The 18,908-nt window shown below is 43.2% G+C and overlaps 1 protein-coding gene across 3 annotated transcripts in view; it reads right to left on the bottom strand.

Moving 5' to 3' along the window:
- ZNF335 (zinc finger protein 335) overlaps nt 1–18,908 on the bottom strand; it is a 1,126,934-nt gene that overhangs the window by 933,970 nt on the left and 174,056 nt on the right. For all 3 annotated transcript variants that reach the window (XM_069651371.1, XM_069651372.1, XM_069651373.1), the window contains 3 exons: nt 18,298–18,417; nt 18,056–18,208; nt 16,354–16,609 (listed from right to left, as the gene is read on the bottom strand). In XM_069651371.1, the coding sequence (XP_069507472.1) occupies nt 16,354–16,609; nt 18,056–18,208; nt 18,298–18,417 (529 nt within the window). The remainder of the gene's footprint in view (nt 1–16,353; nt 16,610–18,055; nt 18,209–18,297; nt 18,418–18,908) is intronic.

Below are 18,908 nucleotides of genomic sequence, written 5' to 3'. Positions count from 1 at the left end.
ACTCATGGTTAGTACTGTTAAGGTGGACACTAGAACTGTGCGAATGCCGCGTTGCCACGTGAGTGTGTCAGATGCCCTGCAGCATGTTGCGTGGTCACCTAGGGACAGTGTCCTACTGTCCCTGGTTAGAGCTATGAGTTGCGGTTTCGAGGCCTGTCACGTTCGCGCTAGACACTAGGTTGATGTCATGAGAGATTTCCCAAAGAAAGAAATGTGTGAATTCTTTCTTGGTAATGGAACATGGTTTGGTTTTTTATTAGGATTTGCCGACACGTGTTTCGACCTTATATGTCATTTTCAAGGCAATTTGATTTATAATGGCAGATATACCGCCTGTTGATTCAGGAATGAGAAGGCCCTGATGTTTAATAATGTAGCTCAATCCACATCCTAGCGAGATCGCCTGCTGGCGATACAGGATGCAGGACCAAGAATGAATGTTTCTTTGAGAAATCTCTCATGACATCAACCTAGTGTTTAGCGCGAATGTGATAGGCCTTGAAACCGCAACATGTACTACTCAAGGTTCTGGTAGTATGGCAGAGCAGCCAGGCTCATCTTTGGATGCAGATGTGAGCTGTATTTAAGTACAATGAACTTAGTAAGTACATAGGCCCAAAGAAACTCTTAAACACTTGTAGTTGTAGTAAAATATTTATGTATTTTGTTTACACAAGGTAAAGTTATATGCAGGTAAGCGAGTACTATTTTAGAGGAATAAACACAATAAAAAACCAATGCAATACTTCAGGTGAGTAAACCATAAATTAAGAATTAAACAGTTACTTGAACACAGTTCAAAGATAAGTAAAATCACTTGTTATAGCAACTCTGAAAATGCTCTGTTGCAGGAACAAAGGTTAAGCAACACCAACAATAGCAGGTCAGTACTTTAAAACACTTGTATTACTTTTCAGAGGCCTTAAGGCTTTAGTAGTCCATCCCTAGCTAGGTAGGAGTTCTTCAAAGTCAGATTGGAGGTAAAACAGATGAGGCTCAGATGCAGAAAAGGCAAGGTTTCAGAGGATTCTTCAATTACAAGTAAGTAAAGGGCTTTTGTTGGTCAAAAAGGTTTCAGGGACCCTGGGAAAGGCTCCCTATAGGCGCACGGTATGGGCGACCACCCAAACACCGGAATCAGCACTCCAGCAACAAAGGAGCGATATAATGACTCAAGGTTTTGTGAGAAATCTGAAGGTGTCTCACCCGCTAGTCCCCATGGATCTGTCATCCAGATGGCCAGGACACGGCCATCGCTTTTGGATCCAGTTCCTGGGGGTGGCCCAGTGTGGGAGGAAACCTGGATAAGGTGTCTTCGGGGAGTGGGACACCGGACGGTGAGACGTGGTATCCCCTTCCCTGCAACACCTTTTCCCCACCCTGCTAGGCAGGATACTTAGGAACTCAACCCCCACCAGCCCCCCATTCCCGACACAAACACTTTCTCACAGACAGCTCACCGTGAGCTAAAATGGACTAAAACCAGAGCCGTTTACCTGACATGTCCCAATACAATGGTCAGGCAATTACTGATCAAGCATTACACACACTGACCTCCATCACACTTCCCAACACGGATAAAAGGCGGAGCACGAAAGCACACTCTGAGCAAGGCAAAACACACGAGGAAGCAGCAGACCAGAGAGGGGTGTCCCCTTGACCTTTTCAGACTATTACTTTCGCGAACCTTTGAAAGTAAGAAACCGAAGACTGGGGACTAAAGCTGAAGAAACCGCATTGTGTGTCGCAGATACCCAGGGCTGTCCCGCGTCGATAACAAAAAGGCAGAGAGGAGCGTTTGCCACTGTGATACTGTCCTTGGCTCCTACAACAAAGCAGCGCCAGTAAAGACCGCACAGCCGGTGAGTCAGAGAGACTGATAAAAGACCCTCCTGTGTTTGAACCATGGTTGCAAGCAGCAACATTGTATGAAGAAATCTAAAGTGAACAGTGTGTGAAAAGACTAACGAGCGACACAACATAATTGAAAACCAGAGGAGTGATTGATACCGTAGACAAGAGTGGTCCGGCGCCATGTGTGTGCTCATTCGAAGGTCTCTGAATGGTAGCCAACTGGTTGGCAACTGTGGAAGGATATTTTTAGATCGAAGAGGTCCTCTAGCGGGTCAAGCTAAGCCCAGTGCACATTCGAAAGTCTTTGATCATTTAATGCAAACTGAAATTTGCCCAAGCCCAGCTGAGGGAGACTAACTGTGTGAGAAGAAGGATCTGAGCACAGCTGAGGGGGATCCCGGGTGAACCATGAGTCACCAGAGAAAGAATATTCTCTGAACATTGTAAAGAGGGAGATCTGAGCCCGGAAGAAGGGGATCCACAGTAATGATCGTGATAAAAAGGGATCTTAGCCCAGCTGAGGGGGCTCCAGGCTGAATCGCATGAATTTAGTGCTTTTAAGAGGAAATTAACTTTGTGTTTTGGTACATCATGCCATCTGAATCAAGAGACTTTGATGATTAAAGAGACTTTGGCACAGAAGGCTGGTAATGGAACTGTATGCTCATGCCGAAGAAGCCAAAGTGTGTGCTTTGCTCGTGCGAACCGCCTTGTCCCGTGCTGAAATGTGAAATGTGGAGAAGGGAGGCCAACTGCCTAAACATCCTCAGATACCATTTCGTGAACACTTATTTCTTTTTCATGAACATTTCCCCCACACTATTTGTATTTAGCGGTAAGGTTTGGCAATCCTTTTTTTTTTCAGTATAGGCCAACTTTATTTTGACACGACTAAGACAGGGATTTCTATTTGGTGGTCGTAGCTTGCTCCCATCTATAGATTTAGGGTTAGATAGGCATTTATCACACCATTGTTGAAGTTCAATTAACACCCTTGAACTGTGGTCACTTGTGTCTTTCTTACTGTTGATACCAATCCTTCCTTACAAGTATGTGCTACCACGTGTCCCGCAGCACATGAGGAGTTATGAAGAAGATGCAGCTGAATTCTTTCATAGTGCAGCAGCAGTGGACCCAGTCTCCTGTTCCTTGGTCGTGGTGACAAAGGGAGGGACTCTAGAAAGGATGTTGCAGCAGTAGTCAAGAGAAAGGCCTCTCAGTAAAGGATTCTTCATGCTCCAACATCGGTCTGCAATTTTGGCAACTTTTCAGACTCGAATGGGGTACAGCTCGCGATCGATTTACCTTGCTTGGTTGGTCCTGCACTCTGGTGAAGAGACTTTGAGAATGGGGTCCTTGCCTGTGGAGGTCCGGAAGGAGTCCACCGAAGTTTCGGGAGTGTTTGTTCATGGGAAGACGATGCACTGCAGGATGGTCGCAGGCCCCAGGACATTGGAGGTTTGCAGCACAGCGTGGAATTGCTCAAATTGCAGGTCGTCTCGGGACTGGGTATGCGTCCACCAGTGCAAGGGAGGAAGTTGTCCTCCTCGGAGCTTCCCTGTCGATTCGAAAATGAGGTCAGGACAGCAGTGGTCACTTCAGCAGGATTCACCGGTTGTTGGAGGGTGCTGCAGGCGTCTCTGGTCGTGGTCTTCTTCGGCTCTTCTGTTCCAGTGGTCGACTTGTCTTTTGCCTCACGATCCTTACCTTTTATCTAGGAACCCAGCCAATCAGCAGTCATGCATCATTCAAACTTTGGGTGGTGGCTGTCCTTTCATGACAGCCAGCTACCCAGTTGGAAACGGATCCAGGCTGGCATGCCAGAAGACAAAGAGCTGCAGCGTTTCTGACTCCTCCCTCGTTTCCTGTCTTCACAGACACTCGGGAGCCTTGGCGGTCTTACCAAAGGATTCCTGCCAAAGACAAAAGTCAAATCAGGACCTGCCCCCACCCAGGTTGGTAGAAGGACCAATAAAGGACATGCACACAAGAAATGGTGAAAAAAGGGGGGGGGGTCGCCTTTTTGGTCCACTGGGGATCCTTCTGTTGACTACAGCGGCTGTGAACACAGCCTGGGTAGGAAAAATGCACAAAAGTCGGTAGAAGGCGTCCACGGCCACTAGCCATTCAGCTACCTAACATAAATGTTACAGGAGCAGTGAGAAAGGGGTTACAATGTAACATCTCAGCACTCCACATGTGGTGGTGTCTGCTGATCTCACAAAAGGAAAAGCCAAGAAGGATAAAAAGTATCCCTCTAACCTGGAGAACAGTAGCTCTTAAGAAAAATAAAATATAAAAAGGAGAGCCCAAGGGGCTGCAAGCAACACTCTGCAAAAGGTGCTGTGTGTTGCAAAAGTGAAATAGAGATGCTTTGAATAGTATGGAGGAAAGCATGACTGCATAAAACAATGTAAAAACATAATGAACAGGGTTCCCATGGTCCGAGAAAAAAGAAGGAATGAGGGGGGGAAAAAGGCTAATTCGAAGAGCAAGAGAAAAGAGCCAAGAGTCCAGCAAAAACTGCTGGGTGTCTCACAGGTAGAGGGGATCTGGCATAACTATGGAAAATCTCCCTAACAATCAAACAAGTCAATTAGCAATGCTATGCGTTTATCTCCAGTAAATCAAATAGGTATGCTGAATAGTCTAAAATGGATAGAGGCATTTTCTAGAGCAAAGTCTTCTTTTCCTTTCAGAGGAGGCAAAGGGACGATCTCGGTTTTGAGTACCACACACCGAAATGAACCACTGGCTTTGTTGGTCATTGTCCTCAATTTTGTTGCTTTGTTGGTCATTCACCATTGAGGCTCTTGACAGAGGCCTCAGACACCAGAATAAGCAGCGTTTGTTTATTTTGGTATCTGAAGTCCCTGGGTCTCTTCCCCTGGCCACTCCCTCTACTCTTCCTGCAATGCAAAGAGTCAAAAGCTGTGCGCACGGTGAGAGAAGGTGCTGCATCTGAGCTTGGAGGGCTCAGGGCAGTGTCCCAACAAGGGGTTGACTATCAATTACAAAAGTAAATGGGAATTGTTTGCTGTGGTAATTGTCAACAATTGGTGCAAATGATGGCTGATTGGAAAGGGAAGCGGTGCATGCTATGTGAAACCAAGCAGGGGCTGTGATTGTTTCAGTCCGACGGTGTTTCATTAGATTTATTTTGGTTGGCATTACTTTGCATGCTGATAACTGCAGGCAATCCATGCGAGTCCCAGATTGCAAGAAAAACTTACATCTAGCAATATATGTTGCTGTTTATGGTAAAACTGTGAATGATCTTTTTTATTTGAAGATACTGATTTCCCGGTTTGAATGCATTAGTACCCCAATTGTATTAAAGGTTAAGATGGAATTTGCTTTGATATCGAGGAGCGCACTTCGGTATGTCCCAATACAGGAATTCAAGCGTTAACAGCAATTTTACATTTAAATAAATGTGGAACTATTAGCTGCACTGCATTCCGGTGCTTGCATACTTACATTCATAAACTAATCAGGAATGTAAAATGCTGTGTGCTTACAATGCCAGGACAAAAAAACATAATTTGGAGAAATACAAAACATGAGTGTGAATTAAGTAATTGGGTGAGAAAAGTAAGAAGTGGTTTGTATGTATATATTTTGCTATGTGTAGGATTAATATTGCTTAAACCTAATTAATAAGCAAAGAAGCACTCTACAAATCAGGGTGGCGCATACAGGGAGAGAACGTTGAGGAATGTCATCTGATAGGAGAAAACATTTATAGGATTGATCACCTTTGGCTATGTACACAAACTGGGAGATCTATATAGATCTGTGGGGAACCTGTATGCATATGTTCTAATGATTGCAAGGGATTTGCAACCTTTCAATACAGGGTTGATATTGAGCAATTGATGAGCACTCTTTTTGCTCAAAATTGGGCAAAACACCATCCTTTAGCACATACTCTAGCACATGGAACATTCTAATAGATGGCTTGTCACCAACAATACACAGGATATGCCTGCGCTGCCACTGTAAAACAAATGTTGATGCCATTGCAAACAATATGTCATAATTGTTATTTTAAACCGTTTTTGTGATGGAGCCCTCAATATGTCTGAGCGAGCTGCGCGTCCAAGCCAGACATGGCCCATTGGTCAAGCACCAGAATAGCCATGATTCAGGAAGAGGCAGCAATCCTGTGAGCTGTTCTATGTGATACTGCCGCTTCATGAATGGCAGACGGTTAGTAGGTCGCCACCCATTATGAATACATCGCCCCTCACCACGACCATATTCTTGGCTCAAAATGTTAATATCACAATTCATATATTGCCTGGTTGGGTCATTATATCATTTGTACATGTTTCAAGTAATCGCTATAAAACAATTATTTTAGCCATGCGATTTCCACTTCTTTGCATAAAACTTGATTACATGGTTTCCACATGCTAATTTTTTTCAATCTTTAAAAAAATGTTGACAAAAAACCTTTTAAGGGTAGTCAATAACCTAGGCTTTGGCTTACTGCTTATGTTCATATCTATCCAACCTTTCCTACTCTGTCACCTGGGCTGGTATGACCTCAACTCCTACATTACAGAGTCGCACACACGTCTGGCCTCTTTATTCTCGCACTACATTCTTCCCCTTTCTGCTCTCATTGCTTCTTACAACCTGTCATTCCATCTTTATGTGGACGACACCCAAATCTTAGTCTCCATCTCTTCCTTTTCAGATCTCACACACACACACACACACACACACACACACACACACACACACACACACACACACACACACACACACACACACACACACACACACACACACACACACACACACACACACACACACACACACACACACACACACACACACACACACACACACACACACACACACACACACACACACACACACACACACACACACACACACACACACACACACACACACACACACACACACACACACACACACACACACACACACACACACTCCCCTCCTCCTCCTCCTTCCCCACCCCAATCTCGGATGCCGTTTTTCCATACTACCTCAATTCTTACCCCCTCCCACCACTTTCTTTTCCTCCCTCTCTCCTCCTCATGAGCTTCTAACCTGGATGTCACCTTCAACCCCTCTTTCCTTCTTCCTTCAAATTTCCATCATAACTAGTTTTTCTCGCTATGCCTTATTTAACATCCGTTGTGCATGCCCTTCCTTTCAGACCACCAAACTTCTCATCACTTCCCTGATTTTCTCTCGTATCGATTATTGCTCTATGCTTCTAGTTGGTCTTCTTGCCTCTCACTTGGCCCTCCCTCTGTTCTGTTTCGTCTCCTCTTTTCTCTTCCTCCCTGTTCCCCCATTCCCTCCTCTCTCCCATGCATGTATCTCCTTCCCTTTGAATTTCGCCTTCCCTAGCAGTTCCTTTCTATCGTTTTCAAGTGTATCCAGAGTCTCGGCCCTCTGTACCTTTCCTCACTTAAACCACTTTTTTCTCCCAACGATACATCGCGCTCTCAGAACCACTTTCTGCTTTCTGTTCCCAAACCCCTTTGTGCCTCCTCTCTATTACGTTCCTTCGTCCTACTCACTCCCAAGCACTGGAACTCTCTACCTCTATCTGTTCCTCTTCCTCTCGACATATTTTTCAATCTAAGCTCAGATCTCATCTCTTATCTGCTCTTTCCAATAACTGAGTTTCATTTTTTCGCTAGTTCTGATTATTACTTAGAATATGCTGCTTCACTTGATTAAAACATAAATACTTTTCCTTAGCTGAAATTTGACCTGGCATGTGAGCAATTTGAATGAATTGGGGATATGCTAAACTGGGAGTGGATTTTAATTTTTGACAAGGCAGAATGTGGTATATGTTGAATTTATTTAAAACACATTACTCCTCAGATTCTTTATGCAGACACGGTTCCAAAAGAAACAAAAACTACCCTTGTTGAAATCCTGGATGAAGATGTAGGCGCACCATCCAACAAAAGGCAAATGATGTACCATTTCCATCCAGGGTGGGAAACAAATTTGTTTTTTCCCCAGCGTAAAAAGGAAATGTTCATCTTTATTCTATGGGGCTCAGGTTACAGTGGAGAAAAAAAAAAAAGAGTAAAGCTGAGAAGCATTTTGCAATACACACCAATTATGAAAATAATTTTCCTAAACGAAACAGATCGTAAAGAGTAGGTAAACTAGACGCTGCAATGCAAATGCTGTTACAGAGGCATCCTTCAAAGTTGTTCATTATTTGATGAAACAAATGTACTTTTGCAGATGGTACAATTGTAAATGGTGCAGTGACTTCTTTGGCCGAGTCAGTTGTAAGAGATTTTAAAAACTGTCCTGAATGTATGTCTGCCACGTTAGGTGTGCAGTTTGGTGCAAACACTATGGCAAGGAGGGTATTGGCACAATCAGCCGATGTGATTGCCTATATCTGCAAATCGGCCTCTCTCAGGCATGAATTTACTGAAATCAAATCTTTTTATCCTGCCTAACAGCATCAGAGTGCTGTTGCTGTTTTAAGCTACACACCAGATTACTGAGCACTGATGGATATCAAAGCAGTGTCGGCCTTCAAATTGAACATCTTCATTGGTTTCCTACATTCTAATATGCTTGAGGTTTAAGGAGACGGCTACTAATAAAACAAAGATGTATTTGAAGTTATTAATATCACGGTAAATACATATGTTATTGCTTTTATATCAAGAGCAAATAAACCACCCAAAAAAATCTTAGTATAAATGCTCATTCTTATGGACATCACCACCCCAGTAGCTCTCACCTAATGGCCATTAACTACAAGTAGCTCTTGCTAACGTAAATGTTGGAGATCCCTGCTTTGAGTAAATGTAATCAAGCTTGGGCAAAAAAGGGTCCGACAGACTTCCAATCCACACCCTTCTACATGTCACAGAACAAATGGAGGTTGAGTTACCAACCATGATTAGATAGATGTCCACTACATTTTTTAATGCTCGTAAATGGGAGGGCTGGGGAAACCTTCAGACCTGTGGATGTGTATGTTTGGGGGTTTTCAAGGTATTCATTTAGTCAAACCATTGTACCGGATCTTGAGGAAGAAGAAAGAACCGAGAGGAACATTGAGGACTCTGCTGGAAGCTGGGCTTCTACTATCTTATCCTCCTGAAGGTAAAGCTATCCCTCATATCGATAAGAGTAAACCTCCTGTAGGTATCTCCTCCTCTTGAACCAATTGACAGTCGGTTCACCGTTCTTCATAGCGTCTGGAGCTCCCATGAAAATCCTTGGAAAGACATACTCACATACTAAATGGGAGCCTCTGCTGTACCTTAAACTCAAAGTGGTGTTGTATGCTTCTCATCATGTCTGACTCAGTGATGAGACATCCTGACTTGCGTTCCTGCAGATGCTCCACTTCGCGGGACTGATAATGCGAACTGTGCCGAGTAATTGGATTTCACCAGAGTTGCCTATGGCATGCCTTAACCGGTCACCTCTGGACTGCTGCAGCCATGTTCTCTTTGGGGTCCTCCTTCAAGCAACCCAACTCAATCTTCATGAATCCTGTTGCTCTGGCCCTGCCACCTACTCCGACTATGCCATTATAACAGGAGACTGGAACCAGTGCCCAAACACCAGAAGTGACCTCTGTGCCCAGGATTTCTGGGAATTTTCTGCAGCCTCCATTCGCTTGGGCACTCGTTCCTGGGTTTGTTCAACCTCCTTGCGAGGAGAGAATGTCTATACCCGTACTTGCGTGGGGTTTAAAAAGACCAACCTGAAGTGGAGCTGGAGGGTCCACTTCAAAGGTTAGTCAAAAACTTGCTAGTAGTACAACTGACAAGCTAGGATTCTCTTTTAAATGTGCTAGACAGTAGTACAGAGAACATCTCAGGGAGGCAAAGTGAAAAAAAAGTCCAAAAAGTATATTCCGAGAAATGGCATACATTACTTACGGTAATTATATTTCTGATGCTTGTAGCTGCTTAGATTCACATGCTTTGTATAGGCCGACATGTAGTGGTAGGTGCAGAGTATTGCATGACTTGTTTTCGAAGTTCAAAATGACAAAGTTATTCACCGTAGTGACTACCTTACTCCTAGTCCATAGTCCCCTTCCCTTCATACTTGTGGGACATTCCGTCCATCGGGACTGGACCGGAGCACTTTTAAGCATCAAAATGTCCTTTAGTTTTACGCGGGGCCACTGCACGTGACCTCGGCCCAGCGCATCGCCCTTCAGTCCTTTTCCATCGCCAGGTCCAGGACCATTTAGCAACAATAGAGGATACTTATTAGAGGGGACAGCAGGAGGGCATATTGAGGAAAGGGGACTATGGACTACGAGTAAGGTAGTCACTATGGTGAGTAATTTTGTCATACTCCTACGTCCTGTCCCCTTTCCTCCATACTTGTTCCCAAGCACTGACCAAAGGAAAAATAGGTGGATAGAAATGTCCTTTATTGGAACCAATTCTTCCAGATTTGCCTGGCCAAATTGGGCATCAACCCGGGAGCTCAGGTGAAGACAATGTCTGAAAAAAGCCAAAAGGGAAGCCCACGTAGCAGCCTTGGCTATGGACTCCCAAGGGACATATTTTTGGAAGGCAACAGCGGCCGCTTTGCCACGGACCAAATGTCTAGATACTTTTTCTTGACTGGAACTATTATGAGCGTTCCAGTAATGATTCTCACTCTTATCATATACCCTTGATACTCTTGTTTGATTGGGATGGGTATGCATATTGCACTGCTAATTTTCACTGTCTTCATGCATTTTTAATACATCAGCCTGACTGGGACTAGTATGAACTTTCCAGTGAGGATTCTCACTCTCTTCATATATTCTTAACACTTTGTACGGACTGCGATGAGTACGAGTGTTGCAATAATGATCTTCAGTCCCCCTCCTGGGTCTCCCACTTTCCCGTTACCTGGTCTGTTCAGGGATAAGGTCACTGGGGCTCGGATCAGGTTGGGACCTCCACTTGTCAGGTTGGTTATTCACTTCTTCAGCAATGTTAAGAACAGTCTCTCCATTCCTTCCTTAGTCGGCTTGTTCTGCGATACCGCAACGTGAGTGGCATCAGCGTTATCGGACCGCCTGGTCCACCGCTCCCTACCTGTGGCCCCGCCACCACCTATTTCCTCTACAGGCTCAAGATGCCTGGTATTCTCCTCTGTGTCTAGCAGCTCTTTTCTTGCAGCACGCTGTGCATTGGGTGCTGCACCTAAACTTCTTTCCAGCATAGACCGCCGCGCCTCCATGTTTCTCTCAGCATACCTCGGCCAGGTAATCTGAAACTACTGATCTCTCTCATTCGCAAGGTCTCTGCCTCCACGTTTGGAGAGGTTGCTGTGGGACTTCCCCGGCATACTGTCAAAGTCCTTTCTCTCTGTTGGACTCATACTTTGTATTCTTAAAGTGGGTTTCTTCGTCCCAGTACCATTACATTTTCCTTCACAGGTACCAATAGTGTATTTGAATGACAATAATAGAGTCTAGTTTGCTCTTCACCACTTTCTTCACAGCATATTGGTGTAGGAGGTTTAGTGATGTGTTGCTTAGGGTGTTCATCGTAAGTATGGGAGTCTTTGTCCCCAGAGGGGGCAGTCTCTCCAGTTGAGGTCCTGCTTGCCTCTATCCCTAGGAAGGGGCATTGTGTAGCAGGCTCACCTCCCTAGACTCACAAGGAAAGGCTTACCCCTTTGGAGAAGTTTCGGAATCCTGCAATTCGTCACAGCAACACTACGTCTATATACAGCTGCACAGGAAAGTGGGGAGAAAATGTTTTCAAAATGTAGTACAGGACACCAGCAAAATCCCCCACACTGACTTGAACAGTCCAGCTCTGGCCCCTGTGCATTTGTCCAACAAGAGTCATTGATACGTAAGCAGTTTCTCGTATGTTGGGGTGGTCAGGAAAGGTCCCAACGATGAAGAAGGGTTCATGTTGCGCGTGCCATATTTGTGGCTGGGGGTGCAGCAAACTGGGCGTGATGTTGTAATTTCTATGCACTGAGTACAGTGAGAGGCGTGAGGGGGAAATAAATTATACCTCTACAAGCAACCCCTCTGCAAAGTTGTGAACCTTAAATTGAGAACATAAGTGCTGGTGGATAATGCTATGTTTCAATAGGGTGCATGTCACGGTCTCGTAGCATTCCACTGTTATTGGGGAACCACCCGTGTGTGATCTAGTGTTTATAACAACTAGTCACACACCTAGAATTTGGTTACATAAAAACATTTTATTTTGATACATATTTGTGAAATTTTTATTAGGTTTGTGCAAAACACGCAAAAAAACAGACAGTTTTTCGACAATAGATATTTAACGTTACAATAGTTTTCATAAAGTGTCAGGTGCAGTGCAAAAAGATTTCTCAAAAGGAATGTGCATCAAAACACTCATTCTAACTCATGCATTCTAATTGACACATACTCATTCATCCTGATTTTATATGCATCCAGTGTAGTTAAATGTGAATGGGATTTGTTGCTTTAGTGTTACTTTTTGTTTAAAATTAATAAATACTAGATTTGCAAGCATGTGGAAAGATAAAATGCTAAAACCGCAAAATGAAATATAAGCACGATTCAGACGTGATGTGCTACGGAGTGCCCAGAAGCTGGCAACAAGGAGTTTCATAAAGCACATGCAAGCAAGGGTGGGAGGTGTCTGTCCTGATGAATCCAGTGTAAAGAAGAGGCGACAGTTATTGAATATGTATGCAAACTGATAGACATAAACAGGGAATTTATAAATCTACACGTAGTGGGCTTTTTTTATAAATGGATTTGAACACAGCAGTCAGGGCTTGACTTTGAAAAACTGGTTTTGCAGATTTTCAGAGGCTAGAGGATGGGTAAATAAGTAACTGATTGCAGCTGATGGTCAGCTCAGCTAAAGAAACGGGCCATGATTTTTATGACCTAGTAGTATCGCAGAAAGCAGATGCAATCTCTTAAAGTGCATGGGAGCTTGACAGAGGGGTTTAGCTATTTGTTTTTTTTACCAGAAATAAACGTGGGGTAAAGCGATGCAAGGCCAAAGTGATTGATACTCCTTGTGATTCGATTATTTATTCGGGATGTGGCCAGGGATCATGCGTGTTGAAATGGTAGTCATTTAGATTAGAATGTTTCGCGACGCCAGTAAAATTGGGATGAATGAGATAGTTATCGCCAGTTCGAAGGGAACTTATTTTTTCTGCTTTCCTCATGTTATCTGAAGTATCCATGCAAACATTGTGCAATTACATTTGGGGTTAAAAGGTTTCAGGCCAGTTGGGACCTGTAATGAATTATGTTTGTATATTAATGTGTAACCATGTGCTGATGTCATGACCTACCACCGACGAATCCCAAGATCTGGTGTGCTATGAATACGATTTGAAGATGGTAGTTAAGATAACAAGTGGCCAATGAGACTGGCAGAATCAAAGATGGAACTTCTTTGTATATGTTTTGTCCAATCACATGTGGGGGTGTATTGTAATAAAATATATGTGAGTGTTTTAACTGTTGCAGAAATGTATACAATGTGTCAACTTATGTGGTTCGGCGAGACTTAGGTTAGTTTGGTTAGTCAGGGTCATCTAGCCACTCCCTGGACGATTGTACAATAAACTTGATTTACATACAAACGTACACTTGTTCCTAAAGTGGTGGGCCTGCTTGTGTTAAGGTGATTAGGGGCCCAATCGTACATTATTTAGGAGAGGTTTTAGTCAATACTTTAAGTTCACCAATAAGTTAACATAGGCCAAAATCAATAGGTAAGTCCATTTATTGTGTTATGTAGTGGTAAGAAGGCACACCGTCTCCATGGGAAAAGGCAAGGAGCTACCAAACTAGTGGGCTAGAGGGACACCATACCAGATAGTTACATCTGGGTCCAACATCAAAGACAAGCCCAGGGATGGCTGCATTGGCACTGTGCCCTATGGAGATTTGCACGTTCCTAGTGGGAGGACAACGAGTATGGCCATGAGACCCATAGAAGGAAGACTAAGGATTCCATGCAAGTCAGAAAACTTGGTGGAAGACTACTTTAATTGATTCCCCCTCTCACAGTTTAGCCCAGCCCTGGATCTCTCTGGAAGTGCCCCACAAGTCACCGGGTGGGTGGATGCCATCTTCTTAGTCCCCCCTCCCATCCCCAGTGTTCGCCCGCAGGACCCCTAATTTTTCATTTTAACACTAAGTTCCCTAATGGATTTATCCCATTTATCTCGACGGACCAAACATGCCCAACTCTTTCCAACTGACTATTGCTCAACTGTTGTATTTTGATGAACCCTTATTTGGGTAACTGAGCAAGACTATTTGGTTCAATGAGCTGAATTTTAACTACTTTTTATATGAATGGCTATTATTTTCAAGCATTAGTTCTTCTTAAAACCTATAATTAGTAGCTAACGGCACATTATCAGTTGTTCCATAGTTCTCATGGGTTTCAAGTTTCTTTTGAGTCCATTAAGGACAAAAATCAAAATGTGGTCATAGGCGCCCTGCTGCAAGAACAACACAGCCCATTGACCTGTTCTTTGGGAAGGTACCCACTCGAGAGCCCGCAGACACTTTAGCTCACTGTACCTTTCACAGATGGGAAATCTCCATTTGCATATCAGTCTTTGTCCCGCCCAGCACCGAAATGCTATGGCAAATCCCTTCTGATCAAAAGTTCTAAAAGCGAGAGGGGCGCCTGCTACCTTTTTTGTATTTTTACAAGGAACTTGGGGTTGGTCACCCTAAGTTACCTGGGGGAACCCAGACGTGGACCCCTTGCTCACTGTGCTCAGAGAGGCACAGCTCCACCTCACTGATGAGGCCCAACAAGGCTGAAAAACGTGTCTGGGGTTGCTGTTGGTACTCTTGCTCAAAGGAGTTTGCCTGGCATTTCGGTGCTGGACTGCCCTTGTGGGCGAGACAAAAACTAATATGCAAATGGATATTCCTCATTTGTGAAAAGTACAGTGAGCAAAAAGCGATGGCTGCAGACTCTCAAAAGGAGGGAAAAAACACAGAAAAGGTTATCATGCCATGTTCTTTCTAGAGAGGGGCGCCTGCTACCTTTTTTGTCCATTAAGGACAACATTAATGTTATTTATATTCATTGCTTAAGAGTTTGTTCTTACGTCTCATTAGAGAATTCTTTTTGAACTACTTTTACATAAAGAAAATATATTTTCAATAACTATATCATGTGGCCAATTCTTTGTTGCACGCTGATGTGTGGGCTGTACTTTATACCAGCACACCCCCCCCCCACCCCAAAGTGTGAAGCCAGACTGCTCATGCATGGTACCAATGTGAGAACTTAGATTAACTTGGTGGAAACCCTGCATGCCTACTGTAAGTTGGTCTTCCTGAAACCCTCACAGGAGGACTTCATAAAAACGACCTTACTTATGACCAATCATCTATTGTCCTATGAGTGTAACCAGACTGCTCTGTTACAGAGCAGTCATTGCGAGAGAAGGGATTATCTCTGGGGAATCTCCAGCAAACACTACATGCTGGTTTTCACAAACCCTCACTAGACAACCTGTAGAAAATCTTCGTAACACCAATAAATTAAACACATCTCTTTGGTTGGCTATTCGTATGTGACAGTTCGTTTGAGACCAGTGATGTTTCTAGAAAAAGTATAGCATGCTTTACACTATCCACCATAACATTCTGATGAGAGAAAATAATTAGCCTTAGGACATTACTAAATAATATACCAAGTCTAAAGCAGGGTGTGGCCTCTCAAAGAAATTCATTCACTCTTTAAACCTTACTATTTAAGTAGGAGTAAAGGAATGCATACCTAGTTTGGTGCAGCAGCCCTGAAGCGTACGCTGTGGTGAAGCATGGTTTTCATTTCATAAGCTGCTTTTGATTTCTAGTATTTGCCTATATATGAATGTGGTTGCCAACATGAAGGGAATCATAGAATGAAAGATCAGAGTAATGGCAGACTTTTTTTTTTAATTGGATAGTTCCTGTCCACTAAAAATGCTGCATGCCAGGTCACTTTGTTTAGGAGAATGCAAAGCACTGATGGGGGTGGGGGTGGGGAGGAGTGGTGCTGTATATCCTGCGCTTGCATAAAGATTCACACATTCTTTTAGTACATGTCCTTTTTGTTCTAGTAAAATAGTTTCACAACTTGCAGCTAGGATTGGAATTTTCCAAAAGTTGCATACAGTAAGGCAACTATCATACCAAGAACATATGACATCAACAAATATCCTTTCCACCTGATAGGAAAGGAGATTTCTTCAAATCCACTTGGAGACGTTAAGCAACAACAAAAATAAAAGCAAAGTTGTGCAAGTTCAAGAACTAGGAAGTACACATTCTTGCAAAACAAAGTCCCCACTCCATGTAATATCTCCTGTTTTCACTCTTTAACTAAGAGCACTCTCCTTCCTCAAGTGCAAACTGGCTTACTTTCTCACCCCTTCACTGTCCAATTATTTAGCACCTAGGAGAAATCTGGCTAGATATATGTCCCAAACCAATATTTCACTCACCTTCGTCCCCTATATTTTCTAAATTTCCTGCCCAGGAAGTGTCTAGATGGACGACCGCGCCTCCTGGGAAGTATATCAAGATCTTCCGGTCCGTTAATGGAGGAAGGGTCTTTGTTTTCCGTAATTGCTGGGCTGATCCTGGGCTCAACTATGTGATTTTCAACTGCTGGCAGTGCTTCTTTTTCTGGTACAATCAATCTGGCAGATTCAGGGTTGTGGTGGGTCTGTGAGGTGACAACATGTTCCTCCTCAGTCACTTGTCCAATGGAAAAAACAAAAATAAATTACCCTGTATGTCTGGTTTAGGTTTAAAACTGGGAGGACATAGAAAGGTGCAAGAGTTGCTCAGTTGCAGGAGCTTTGCAGACTCACTGCAACTGATTTTCTTTAGATTCACACATCTTGCAGACAACTGTAAAGGTCTCTTTACAAATAGTATCAACAGAATTTCTAACATTAGATAATCAAAAGCCAGAACATTCCCATATGGGATGGTTTATATGCTTTTAGGAGACATGTTAGCATGCCAACTAAATACATACATATTTATAAACACAATTCACAAAAACAGTCTGGTGATGAAGGTGGATTGTAAAGTGATGCGAGAATGATCTTATAACTGCCAATTCTTGGGGGCAAATATTGCTTGAATATCTCTGTGCCACATAGGAAGACTTGATCCTACTATGTTAGGAAGACTTGAAACTACTATGTTATGTGCATGCAATTAATTGTACAAAGTGTCAGACAGGGCACTGGAATCTAAAATGTCTAGATTAGCTACACAATGAATAAACAATGAGTAGCAAGTAAGCAAACGAACCTAAAATGCCAGGTAAAGGTGCATTCATTCTATTTCAGATGAACAGCCTTGAATGGATCAGAGTGGTTAATTTCCAATGAGTTATAAATTCTTGGAATCTCCCCCAAGCAGCGCAGGGTTAATATGGAAAAACGATGTAATGTGGACAAATAAACGCCAGATATCCAATGATGAGCCAGCGCAACGTACAAATGGTGAATTTGAGTGAATACTAGATTTTAACCAAGCCTTTGAGTCAAAAGGCTCTTTTTAGCTCTTAGTCAAATATGGTGGCATTACAAATAAATGTTTTCTCAGTAATTTTGAGTGTGTACACTTGTATATGCAAAGTCAATCAGTTCTGCCCCCTGAAAATGACTGACATTTCAAAGAGAATACATCCTTTGTGGAGTATACTCCCCTTCATAAGCAGCCCCAGATACAGATGTTCAAACTACATAATTCAACATTTGGTCACACACAACACATCGTATAGCCAATATCTGGTTAGCCATCAAAAGCGTCTAAGGCTGTGTGGTCTTGCAGATTTCCCCATGGCTAATTATACCATATAAGGATAAAAGGAGGGCTTGCAAAAACAATTAAGGTCTCATTAGGAATATGGTTGTAACTGTTAAAGCACAAGGTAGGTTAAATACCCCTTACATTTCAAAATACCACCTAATGGCAAGATTGGAATGCATAGGATTTTACTGCATTTTGTAAATAAAAAGAATGGCATGTGATATTTACACCATGAAATTGTATTTTAAAATAACTGGTATTTAACATGGCACATTCTTACTGTTACCAGCATACTCCTAATGAAGCCCTGGCAGTTGCGTGCTTGTGATGTCCCTTCTCTACTGCTGTTTCACAGAGAAGGTTTAAGTCCTTTACCACTGGAAGCCAGAGGGTCGATTAAACGAGGAATCTTGCAGGGTCTTCCAGGCCGACGACGCATTCTGTCGCCAGTTGAAGTCGAAACACTGCGTTGATGGTTTTGCTGCCGCACACAGGTTTCATCTTCTGCTGGGTTGTAGTCACTATCATCTAAAGGCAGTAAAAGAAGGTAGAAAAAGAGTAAGCACTTTATTAGGGAAGGTAACAAAAGTAAAGGCCATATATCAGATCTTATTTACCTTCTGTATCGTCAATGGCACCTGCATCCACTATATCATCCTCATCCTCCTCCTCTTTTGCCACTCCCTCCTGCTGCGAAATCTCCTTGTGCTGGCAACCTTTTTTAAGGACACTGGAGCCTGAGAGTTGAAAAATTACATAAAATCACCTGTTTAATCATCTTTCTGGGACATGGAAAAGCGCAGAGGCACAAACAGGGTGTTACATGGGCAAATTAACGTCAATGAGGAATTGCGCCAGCCTCAGGCTACACCCCGGTGGGCGATTCACCCTAATATCCTTTTCACGCATGACTTTCACAATAATGCTAGTTGCATGACTGTCAGGATTGTATCTGGAGTCAAAATACCAAACTAATAATAATAATACTATATATATATATATGATCCATTACTCACCGTAATCGTATTTCTGATGCTTGTATCTGCTTAGATTCACATGCTGTGCATAGGCCGACATCTAGTGGAAGCTGCGGAGTATTACAGTTTGTTTTTCGAAACTCGAAAATGGGCGTCGACACAGGGCGTGCCAGTAATACTATCCCTAGTGTGACGTCCACTGTACCCAAGATCCCTCACGCGTCTAGGATCCTCAGATTGTATTTTTTCTG

Source organism: Ambystoma mexicanum, chromosome 3p (assembly GCF_040938575.1).
Source record: "Ambystoma mexicanum isolate Mex_15411 chromosome 3p, UKY_AmexF1_1, whole genome shotgun sequence".
Lineage (NCBI taxonomy): Eukaryota > Metazoa > Chordata > Amphibia > Caudata > Ambystomatidae > Ambystoma > Ambystoma mexicanum.
The sequence above is the reverse complement of the archived record's forward strand: the minus strand, read 5'-3'. Positions and strand labels throughout refer to the sequence as shown.